The 12,300-nt window shown below is 42.0% G+C and overlaps 1 protein-coding gene and 1 long non-coding RNA gene across 6 annotated transcripts in view; both read left to right on the top strand.

Annotated features, from left to right (window-relative positions):
- The first annotated feature begins 6,222 nt into the window (after nt 1-6,222).
- The window catches only part of hlcs (holocarboxylase synthetase (biotin-(proprionyl-CoA-carboxylase (ATP-hydrolysing)) ligase)), a 150,677-nt gene continuing 144,599 nt past the window's right edge, over nt 6,223-12,300 (top strand). For all 4 annotated transcript variants that reach the window (XM_067993277.1, XM_067993275.1, XM_067993278.1 and 1 more), the window contains exon 1: nt 6,223-6,536. In XM_067993277.1, coding sequence (XP_067849378.1) covers nt 6,309-6,536 — 228 coding nt within the window. In that variant the 5' untranslated portion in view covers nt 6,223-6,308. The remainder of the gene's footprint in view (nt 6,537-12,300) is intronic.
- LOC137327449 (uncharacterized) lies at nt 6,554-11,930 on the top strand. Of its 2 annotated transcripts, none has more exons than XR_010964486.1 (3): nt 6,554-10,489; nt 10,577-10,728; nt 10,818-11,930. It is a non-coding gene; the product is annotated as an uncharacterized lncRNA (long non-coding RNA). The 2 variants fall into 2 exon arrangements; XR_010964485.1 differs by having other exon boundaries at nt 10,565-10,728.

The following is a 12,300-nucleotide window of genomic DNA, read 5'->3' as shown; positions in this document are numbered from 1 at the left end:
AACTCCATATACCTGCCTTTGGCCCATATCCCTTAATACCTTTGGTTGCCAAAAGGCTATCTATCTCAGATTTAAATTTCGCAATTGAGCAATTTAGCAAATAATGATTTTATTTCACCAGTCAGATGCATAGCTATTACTTAATTTATGGGAGATATATACTTTATTTTTTTTATTGAATATTAGTCAATCTTCTGTGGTCTTGCTCAAGGACAAAAGTAAAAAATAAAATGTAATTATTTCCTGAACTCTGTCTCTCTGTTGGTTCCTACTTTCTAATTATTTCTTCTTTCTTTCTCTGTCTTGTTATTTGTCTTCCATTATTTCTATGTCTTTATCTTTTTTTGTATGGCACTCACATGCTTTCTCTCATTGTCTTTGTACTTATTTGTCTCTGATTCTTTTCTTCATCGCTTCTCTCTCCCTCTTTCTGTATGCAAAATAGTCATTAAAAAAACCCCATATAACCTTGCTGTGATCCAGTTAGAGTTGCTAGTGTTGCTGTGAAAGTTTTTGTTTTTGGCAAATATACACACATATTCACAAATGTTACTTTACCTGACCGTATTTCTCGATATTTTTCCTACCAATTACACTGGGGGGCTTGCTACAAACTGAACTATTGGGGGAACTTGTAGTTAGAGATTCTTTTTCTGTCAAAAATAAATATCCAGAGGCATCCAGAGAATGAGAGAGACTGACTGAACTGCTGGCATTTCCCCTTCCCTTATCACCTTTCGGGGTACTGCCCATTCCCTAAAGGTTAACAGCTTATATATTTTTTCTGTTTGTGCTTTCCATCTGCCATTTTGTATCAGAATATCTAATCTATTTCAAATAATTGCCATTACTAATCACAACTTCTCTCTTTCTCTAATTCATGGCAGGGATGGCAGGACTGTCGTATGAGGAGAGATTGGGTCGACTAGGCCTGTATTCACTAGAGTTTAGAAGAAAGAGAGGGGATCCCATTGAAACATTTAAATTCTGACAGGGCAAGACAGACTGGATGCAGGGAGGATGGTACAATTCTAGACGGGGTGCAGGAACAGAGAGACCTGGGTGTATATGTACTACCTATTGCAGTCTCCCTCTGATGGCAAGGTATACAGTGAGGTAGCCCACCTTACACTGGAGGAGAGTTAAAATAAACTCAAGGGAGTCAATCTGTGAAAGATAGGCCAGTTGGAATTAGCAAGAGTGAGCATTTTTGTTAAATTAACCCCAACATAACTTGCAGTGTCATGGGACCTCATAGGACTATTTTCACTATATCCATTTCCCTTTTATAGTTATTATGCATAGAAAAATCCCTGTGAACCTCAGGGTATGCCCTTTCCCCATCCCTGACTTCTTTGCTGTTGTCTCCCTCAAGTGGCCACCTGGTGGGAGATACGTACAGCCCAGGAGCAGGAGTCAAGTGAGACCTCAATTGGCTGCTCCTGCTCTAGGTGAGGCTTGAACTCACAACCTCGGCATTTCCTGAGCCTGTACTGTCATACAAGTACCGCGCGCTGACCTATTCCTCAGTAATCTAGCCTATAGAAGATAAACTGCTGGAGACCAGTGAGTGTTCAATTAAAGTCTCTCCATGTGACATAGCAGCTCAAAGGATACAATTTATGGTGACATGCAACCTCATATCAATGAAAGTTTACTTTTGATAGTGAACTACAAAAGCATTCATTTGATTCTATATACATATATGTAAAATTTGCCATGATCCTTATCCCTTTTCCCCATTGTGCCCCTAGCTATTGTCTCCCCTTATGGCTGGATGGTATACACACACAAAGGGGTGAGAACCGTCAGTAGAGAAGTTGAAAGTCGGCCACTGGAAATACGTGGGCAGGAGCACCTTCATTAAAGTAACCCAATATAATGCAATACCTCAGAGGTTATTTTGATAGTGAGTTATACAAAAAATTCACTACATCACCACTCTTCTTTTTCCATTGCTCTCCTAGAGACCAATAAATGGAGAGAGATTGCTACATCTCATGGAGGGGCAGGTCTTAGAGTGAGACTTGAATTGGTATGTGGGTAATGGGATGCTGGGAGCCCCTAGTACTAGCAACTTTGTTAAGTGATGCAAAAACTCATAGGTTATTTTTACATATTACATAGAATTTACAGCACAGAAACAGGCCTATGCTGATGTACACGAGCCTCCTTCCACTTTACTTTATCTAACCTATCAGCATATCCTTCTATTTCTTTATCCCTTTTGTACATATCTACCTTCCCCTTAAATGCATCTATGCCATTCGCCTCAACTACTCCATGTGGTAGCATGTTCAAAATTCTAACCACTCTCCGGGTGAAGAAGTTTCTCCTGAATTCCTTATTGGATTTATTAGTGACTATCTTATATTTATGACCCGTAGCTTTGGACTCCCCCACAAGTGGAAACACCTTCTCTACGTCCACCCTATCAAACCCCATCATCATTAGGTCACCTCTCAACCTTCTCTTTTCTGGAGAAAAGAGTCCCAACTTGTTCAGTCTTTCCTGATAATTATAACCTCTCAGTTCTGATATCATCCGTGTAAATCTCTTTTGCATCTTCTCCAGTACATCTATATCCTTTTTGTAATATGGAGACCAGAACTGTAATTCATTATTTACTATAATGAAATACATAAAAAAAATTATAACCATTTGCTTTCTATAATTATATAGAGAAATTTCTGCAGTCTTCAATACTGCCTGCTATCTCAGTGTTGTCAAATATGTCTGCCACTGGCCACATGTGGTTAATTGGGAATCCAGATGTGGCTAATTGAATTTCTGATTAGTAAATAAAAATAAGCAAGATCGGTCTTGTTGGGCATGTAATCTCAATACATATATTCACTCGGCGTATACATGTGTACTTTAATCTTTTGTGCATTTGTTGGTAAAATGGTGTGATGAAAAGCAGAGTGTGTGAGTGCTTTTTGATTGTTGTGAGTGCTTGAATTCTTGGTTACTGAACGTTGGTACGTGTTTGCTAAGTAAATATATACATGAAGTACATTTACTTGTGTTGTGTGAGTGTATGCAAGGAGTTTTCTACTAAAATTAGCGCATGTGACTAAAACGGTGTGGTCACAGCCACTCCTGTGTCTAGTCAGCAATTTTTATTGGCCAACACCGCCCTATCTCAATCCCCCTCTCCTAATTTCCATATCCTATTGCACCTTCTGCTGTTATCTTGTCCTTGTGGCCAGATGCTGGAAGTGCACATGGATGTGGTGCTGCACCCTGGAGGGAGGGGAAGACGTTGATTGGATGAGTGACCTGTGGAAAGTTGGTCGCTATGAACGTCTGGTTGAAAGCAGTTACATTAAAATAATTCTATATGATGTAGGACATAGGAAATTGTACAAAATACTCTTTGCATGATAATAATAGAGAAGTCCCTGTAGTCTTCAATCCTCATTCTCCCTTCTCCTCTTATGGCCCAAATGACTGCTTAGTCGAAGTATATGCAGAGGAGGTGCTCTGTCTGAGAGGGAGGGGCAAGACAGAGAGTGAGTTTCATTCAAGTTGGTATGTAGAAATTGGCAGCTAGGAGATAGAGGGATAAGAGCCTTCATTAAAGTAATCTTATGTGACTCGTGACCTCAAAAAACACAATGTTTAGTGATGGAGGTTGTTGCGGATTGTGTCTGATACCGATCTAAACTTAAGTGGCAAGATATAGGACCTTGTGAGTTATTTTTGAGAGTGAACTGCTCAAAAAAACTGTGTTCATACCTTTTCCTATAAGCAGGAATGCCCAAATTCTTTGTCTTCATGGGCCACCTAGATGCATACCACTTAGTCTGTGGGCCACAAATGAAATTTAAATGAATGTTCCCATTAACTTGATTGAATTTTTTGAGGAGGTAATAAGGAGTGTCGATGAGGGTAGTGCATTTGAAGTAGTCTACATGGATTTTAGCAAGGTTTTTGACAAGGTCCCACATGGCAGACTGGTCAAAAAGGTACAAGCCCATGGGATCCAAGGGACAGTGGCAAATTGGATCCAAAATTGACTCAGTGGTAGGAAGCAAAGGGTACTGGTCGAGGGAGTCAAAGGATATGGGGAAAAGGCGGAAAAGTGTAGTTGAGGTAAAAATCAGATCAGCCATTATCTCATTGAATGACGGAGCAGGCTCGAGGGGCCGAATGGCCTACTCCTGCTCCTATCTCTTATGGTCGCTTATGGACGGGTGTTTTTGTGACTGGTAGGGTGTTTCCAATGGGGTTCCGCAGGACTCAGTACTAGGTATCTTGCTTTTTGTGATATATATTAATGGTATGGACTTAAATGTAGGGAGCATGATTAAGAAGTCTGCAGATGATACAAAAATTGTCTGTGTGGTTGAAAGTGAGGAGGAAAGCTGTAGACTGCAGGAAGATATCAATGGATTGGTCAGATGGGCAGAAAAGTGGCAAATGGAATTCAATCTGGAGAAGTGTGAGGTAATGCATTTGGGGAGGGCAAACAAGGCAAGGGAGTACACAATAAATGGGAGGATACTGAAAGGTGTAGAGGAAGTGAGGGACCTTGGAGTGCATGTCCACAGATCCCTGAAGGTAGCAGGACAGGTAGATAAGGTGGTTAAGAAGGTATATGGAATACATTCCATTATTAGCCAAGGTAGAGAATATAAGAGCAGGGAGGTTATGCTGGAACTGGACAAAACACTGGTTAGGCCACAGCTTGAGTACTGTGTACAGTTCTGATCACCACATTACAGGAAGGATGTAATTGCACTAGAGAGGGTACAGAGGAGATTTACGAGAATGTTGCCAGGACTAGAAAATTTTAGCTATGATGAAAGATTGGATAGGCTGGGGTTGTTCTCTTTGGAACAGAGGAGACTGAGGGGTGATTTAATTGAGGTGTACAAAATTAATTATGAGGGGCCTAGATAGAGTGGATAGAAAGGACCTATTTCCCTTAGCAGAGAGGTCAAAAACCTGGGGGCATAGATTTTTAGAAGGATGAGAGGGGAGTTGAGGAAATATTTTTTCACCCAGAGGTAGGGGTCTGAAACTCACTGCCTGAAAGAGTGGTAGAGGCATTTAAAAAGTACCTGGATGTGCACCTCCCAGCAAGGCTACGGACCAATTGCTGAAAAGTGGGATTAGGCTGGGTGGCTCATTTTCGGCCGGCGCGGACACGATGGGCCGAATGGCCTCCTTCTGTGGCGTAAGTTTTCTATGATTCTATGATTCTTAATTTGCATATATCTCAATCTGCAGATACTAACAGAATATTGTTTTATTTACTAATGAGATAACATGCTCATGAACAGCCCTTTCCAAATCTCCAGACTACAAGATTCAATCAGTATAAACCATGAAACAGCAATAAAGAAAATAACTTGCATTTATATAGTGCCTTTTATGTCCTCAAGATGCTCCAAAGTGCTTCACAACCTATGAAGTGTAGTTACTGTTGTGATGTAGACAAATGTGGTATCCACTGTCTGCATAGCAAGGTGACACAAACAGCAATTAAATAAATGACCAGTTAATCAGATTTGGTGACGTTGGTTGAGTGATAAATGTTAATTAGGACACCAAAAGAGCTCCCCTGCTCTTCTTCGAATGGTGGCAGAGATCGTTTACACCCACCTCAGCAGGCAGACAGGACCTCACTTTAATATCTCATCTGCAATAGGGCGCCTCCAACAATACAGCACTTCCTACACTGAAGTGTCAGCCTAGATTAGGCACTCAAGCCCCTGGAATGGGGTTTGAATCCATGATCCTCTTACTCAGAGGCAAAAGTGAGCCAAAATGGCACTTAAAACAAAAAGAGAACTGAGCTGCCTGGGCTTTGGGGGCTGGAGAGCCAGGGCTTTGGGCTGCACATGGTCCCCTGTCCTTCTGCAATTGGTTAGCACCACAGGGACTGGAGTGCATCGTGGACACCAGTAATATTATTTCACTTTATAAGTTTCCTTTGTTTTTTATGGTTCAGTTCTTTATTTAGTTGTGCCACTCTAAAAAGGGGGCACTTTTGTTTGTTTTTATTTGTTTGATGGCACTGGCGCAATCCATTGTCTCCTTCCATACTGGTTCATTGAGGAAAGATCCCAGAGTGACCTATAGAAATCCCGCAACCTCCTCTGCAACCTTGCAGTCGTGTCCCTCTAGTGGTGAAATGGTGAAAGTACAGGGGTGGGCGGGGCTGCGCTCCGGAGGGGGCGGAGTCAGATCTGAGTGAAGCGGCCTATGGGAAGTAGGCGCGCAGGGGGAGTGAGGATGAGAGCGAGTGGCGGCGGTGTGAGCGTGCGGGCGATGCCGGTACAGTTGCCGCAGCCGCCATGTTCATCACGCTGTGCTACGTCTACCTGTGGATCCGCTTACAGAAATGCTACGCCATGATCATCTGCCGGGCCGTGCGGCGCTTCCACCGCAGTGCCAGCCTTACCTTCATGACCCTGCCGCCGGCCAGCGAGCCCAGGCCTCGGCCTCACAGCCCCCCAGTAACCGAGGAGAAAGTCTGTGTCCGACTGGCAGATAGGGCTTTCCTCCTGGCAGAGCCCCATAAGGTGAACCGTGCACAAAGCCTTTATTTTTGTACTTTTTAAATCTATTCTGTTTCAGGATTTTCTTGTTCACTTTTTATATATAAACTTTTTTTTTTGTGATTTAAAAAAAACTGCACTCTCAAACTTGCCGCTGACCTGGTGATTACTTGGCACTGATGTATGTGTGTTTGGTGTTAGGTTTTGCCCCCAAGGTGCTGTGTGACTGTTGCCATACAGGGGTTCCTTGTATGAACTCTAGGTTTGAGGCACGAAGATTTTATTAACGCCTGATGGTGGGTGTGACATTTTTGTACTATGCCCTTTTGATCTGTTGCCCATTTTTATAGTGCAGTTATAGATTTTACCCGTCCAAATTTGGGTTGTGTTTGGAGAGAGCATTTTGGGCGATGGTGAAGTACTGGAGGTAGTGGTTCAACAATTTCAGGTAACTAAGGGTATCACACAAGCTAATTGCTGAACACTAGGATGACACCCCCCCCCCACCTCTATAGTGCATATTGGTATCAATATGCTAAATACATATAGTAATAATGTGCTGCATAGGTCTGTAAATTGACCAGGAAACTTATCTGTGCTTTGTGTACATTTTGGTGTCTTTAAGCTTGGCTGTTGCCAACTTGTGCATAAGTTCTCTGTATTTGTTTAAGTGGGATGTGTCCATATATGGGGAGTCTATGCACTTTGAATCTGGCACAGAAGCTGTACTTGATGGCTTTCTTAAATATTTGGTTGGGAGCCTATTAAGCCCTGCTGGGTTTCTACCTATATGGGGTATCCAGTTCACCAAGGAAGGAAACATTGGGATGTGTGATTATGTATAGAATAATTGATGATGAGCATTTGATGGTTCTAATGATTTTAACTGAGAATGAAGTTTGACTAGAATCATAGAATGGTTACAGCACAGAAGGTGGCCATTTGGCCTGTTGAGCCTGTGCCGACTCTCTGCAAGAGCAATCCAGTTAGTCCCACTCCCCTGCCCTTTCCCCGTAGCCCTGCAAGTTTTTTCCCTTCAAATACTTATCCAATTCCCTTTTGAAAGCCACGATTGAATCTGCCTCCACCACCCACTCAGGCAGTGCATTCCAGATCATAACCACTCGCTGTGTTTTAAAAAAAATTTTCCTCCTGTCGCCTTTGGTTCTTTTGCCAATCACCTTAAATCTGTCTCCTCTGGTTCCCTCAACCCTTCTGCTAATGGGAAGAGTTTCTCTCTATCTACTCTGTCTAGACCCCCTCATGATTTTGTATACCTCTATCAAATCTCCTCAACCTTCTCTGCTCTAAGGAAAACAACCCCAGCTTCTCCAGTCTACCCATGTAACTGAAGTCCCTCATCCCTGGAACCATTCTAGTAAATCTCATTTGCATCCTCTCTAAGGCCTTCACATCCTTCCTAAAGTACGGTGCCCAGAATTGGACACAGTATTTCGGTTGTGGTCGATCCAGTGGTTTATAAAGGTTCATCATAACCTCCTTGCTTTTGTATTCAATGCCTCTATTTATAAAACCCAGGATCCCGTATGCTTTTTTAACCACTTTCTCAACCTGCCCTGCCACCTTCTGTTCCCGCATCCCCTTTAGAATTGTACCCTTTAGTTTATATTTCCTCTCCTTGTTCTTCCTATCAAAATGTATCAGTTTGCAGTTGTCTGCGTTAAATTTCATTTGCCACGTGTCCGCTCATTCCACCAGCCTGTCTATGTCCTCTTGAAGTCTATCACTATCCTCCTCACCGTTCACTACCCTTCCAAGTTTTGTTTCATCTGCAAATTTTGAAATTGTGCCCTCTATATCCAAGTCATTAATATATACAAGAAAAGCAGTAGTCCTAGTACCGATGCCTGGGGAACACCACTGTAGACCTTCCTCCGGTCCAAAAAACAACCGTTCACCACTACTCTGTTTCCTGTCTTTTAGCCAATTTCGTATCCATGCTGCCACTGCCCCCTTTATTCCATGGGCTTCAACTTTGCTGACTAGTTTGTGAATTCTAGCAGGCATCGGAGAAAATTGGCCTGGGTTTTTATCTGTTTTTTTGCCTTGCCTAGGAGATCACATGGGTGGGATGGACAGTGTACATATTATGATGCACAAGGTATCAGAATTGTGTGGGACAGGCTGGATGGACCAGAGGGTTTTTTCCTGTCCATCATTGTTCGTATGTTCATACATCATAGTAATTACAGCACTGAAGGAGGCCATTAAGTCCATTGTGCCTGTGTTGATGCTTGGGCTTCAATTGGAGCCATCTACTGAGCCCATGTCTTTGCCTTTCCCCATGCCTTTTCATGTTCTTTCTTTTTGAATATTTAACCAATTCTCCTTTTTAAATGAAATAAAAACAGAAAATGCTGGAAACACTCAGCAGGTCAGGCAGCATTTATGGACCGAGAAACAGAGTTAATGTTTCAGGTCTATGGCCTTTATCAGAACTCCCCTTTAAATGATATAGTCTCAGGTGCAATAGCCACCTTTGGTAAAGCATTTCATGTTCTAATAACTGAAAAAAATTCTAATAACTTCCCCATCATTCTTCTAGTGATAATCCTGAGTTACTGATGTGCCAACCAGTAGAAACAATCTTATTATTTGCGCTCTCAAAATGTTTCATAATCTTGACATTAGGTCTCCCATGACCTGAAACTACGCCCTTTTGATTGCTGCAATAGCTGCATCCATTCGCATATGCAATACTCCAACTGTGGCCTAACCAATGTCTTGTACAAATTCAAATTACTTCCTTGCTTTTATATTCAGTGTTCTTAAGTATAAAACCCAGGGTCCTCTTTGCCTTTTGATGGGCTTTTCTACGTGTGTGATAGAATCACAAGGATTTTTCAACTAGTTGCAAATTACTGAGGCGGGAGGAAGAGAAAACATAAGGACATGATAATGTGATGTACCAGTTTAAGAGTACAATGTGAGACGAGACCAAATACAAAGTAAACTTTGGTAGATCTTTGGCTTTATAAATAGAGGCATAGAGTACAAAAGCAAGGAAGTTATGCTGAACCTTTAAAAAAAATCACTGGTTAGGCCCCAGCTGGAGTATTGTGTCTAATTCTGGGCACCATATTTTCAGGAAGAATGTCAAAGCCTTGGAGAGGGTGCAGAGGAGATTTACTAGAATGGTACCAGGGATGAGGGACTTCAGTTACGTGGAGAGACTAGAGAAGCTGGGGTGATTTAATAGAGGTGCTCAAAATAATGAGGGGTTTTGATAGAGTAAATAGGGAGATGCTTTCCACTGGCAGGAGGGTCTGTAACCAGAAGATACAGATTTAAGGTAATTGGCAAAAGACCCAGAAGGGAGACGAGAATCTTTTTTACGCAGCAAGTTATGATCTGGAATGCACTGCCTGAAAGGGTGGTGGAAGCAGATTCAGTAGTAATTTCAAAAGGGAATTGGATATATACTTCAAAAGGAAAAAATTGCAGGGCTATAGGGAAAGAGCAGGGGAGTAGGGCTAATTGGATAGCTCTTTCAAAGCACAGGCATGATAGGCAGAATGGCTGCCTTCTGTGCTCTATGATTCTATGACTTATATGGTGACGAGGTTAGTGAACTGAAAAATCAACTCTTAACTTTTCAAGTGTGCTGGGATTGATACAGCACACAGTGCCCTAGCTCCTTTGGCTGTGGCAGACCTGATGGCAAAGGAAGTAAAGCCCTTCTCTAGTGTTGTTGTGAAGCAATGTGTGGAAGTCATGACAAAAAGTATTTGTTCAGAGAAGTATTGTCAGCATCAGCTAACCAAGTGCCACAATCCAGCAAAGGGTGGAGCAACTTTCAAAGGATGTCACGGGGTAAATGCTTGAAAAGGCCCAGAGTTTTGCATGATGCAGCCTTATAATGCACAAACATGGCAGCAATGTGGACACTATCGAGCTCCTCGTCTTTGTGTTAGAAGAACTTGCTGTTTTGGAGACCGTCCAGGGAACCATAAAAGGTAAAAATGAAGCTAAATATGTTCAGAATTTCCACATTGAAAAGTAAGTCATTGTATTTCTAGTAATGCAAATAGCTTGGTTAACAGGGTCTGAACTCCATTTGCACCTGGAAGAGCTAATTTCCTGCCTGAAGCTGGTGTGGGTGGAGCTTGCAAGCATGACTACTGATGGTGCTGCAGCCTTGCTTGGGAGAGACATGGAGTTAAAGCACTTGTCAAGATGATGATGACTGATGAAAGTATGTGCTGTTTTTTGCTATTTCCTGTGCTACCATTAACAGTGGAAGTGGAGGCAATGTTAAATACAGTGTCACCATTTGTATTGCAGGTGTACTGAGCCAACCAATGAACCACCATTGCATTGTGCATCAAGAATCTTCAGCGGACAGATGGTTAACCTGTAGCCAGTAGTGAATGCAGTCGTCATAGTGGTCAGTTTTATTGAAACTAGAGGCCTGAACCACCACCAGTTTCAAAATCTGTTGCAGGAGTTAAATGCAAAGTATAAGGACCTGTAACAAAATGACACATGCTGGCTCATGATTGCATGGTACTCAAAACAGATCTTTGAGTTGCATCACAAAATACACCTCTTCATGGAGCAGAAGAAAAGATCACTACCAGAGCTCTGCAATGAGACGTGGCTGATGGACATTATATTTCTAGCGGTCTTCAGAGCACTGGAATATTCTCATCAAGAGGTTGCTATTGAGCCATGCACACGCTTTTGAGATAAGCTCTGGCTCTTTGAAAGCAATTTGGCTCCTGGTGAGATGTCACACTTTCCCTTGTGCTGCCATTGAAAAGAAGCTGCAGAGGCTGATTAATTGTGGCCATTACACGACAGTGGTGAGAAGTGCAGCATGAGAGTTTTTCTGCTGTTTCCAAGAGTCAGTGACAGAATGCCAGGGATGGAGGTGTTTGAAAACACTTTACTGTCAATATTGACCAGAGATTTAAATGGAATTGATTGAACTCGAATGCAATGAAGAGCAGGCTTAATGTGGGTGTGCCTGCATCCTGTAAGTACCCTCCTGAAGAGTTTGGGGAGCTGCAGGGATGTGCTAGTATGTGCCATCATTAATTAGCAGCACATATATGTTAGGAAAAAATATTGTCACAAATGAATCTGCAGAAGTCCCACTTATGCTCAAGGCTCATTCCTGAACATCTTCAGGACAATCTTTGATTGTTGACAACAAAGTTGGCACCGTGAATGAATGCCCCGGTGAAGGAGAAGTAAACTCAGATCTCATTAATAAACTGACTTACAACATATCGAATAACCCACCATTATTCAATGAGCATTACATCGTGTGACAAATGGTTGTCCAATAAATGTAGATATGTTATTTTGTAAATATAAAGCCAAGGTCTTGTATGTTAAACTAATATTGTGAAAAGTGTGTGTGAATGTTTGTTCAATAAATGTGCATATATATTAGAAAAGAAAGCAATTGTTGGATTTAGTTTAATCATAATTCTGACTGACCCCAAAGCATTTTAATCATATGTGGTCCACTTACTGATTGCAGCATGTGGATATAACCCTTGCTCCAAAAGGTTGGACACCTCTGCCCTAGGTTGTGAGGCAGCCATATTTTCACATGTTAAAAATCAGGGTCTGCCGTGGATACCTTCTTGGGTTCACTGGCATCAGTTACGCCTGTAAATGGTCTGAGCATCGTACTTTTATTGGGACAAAAACAGAAAATGCTGTAAACACTCAGCAAGTTGGCAGTATCCGTAAAGAAAGGAAAAATGTTGACATTTCAGGCATAACTCTTCATTGGTTCCGATGAAGGGTTATG

Source organism: Heptranchias perlo, chromosome 11 (assembly GCF_035084215.1).
Source record: "Heptranchias perlo isolate sHepPer1 chromosome 11, sHepPer1.hap1, whole genome shotgun sequence".
Lineage (NCBI taxonomy): Eukaryota > Metazoa > Chordata > Chondrichthyes > Hexanchiformes > Hexanchidae > Heptranchias > Heptranchias perlo.
The sequence above is the reverse complement of the archived record's forward strand: the minus strand, read 5'-3'. Positions and strand labels throughout refer to the sequence as shown.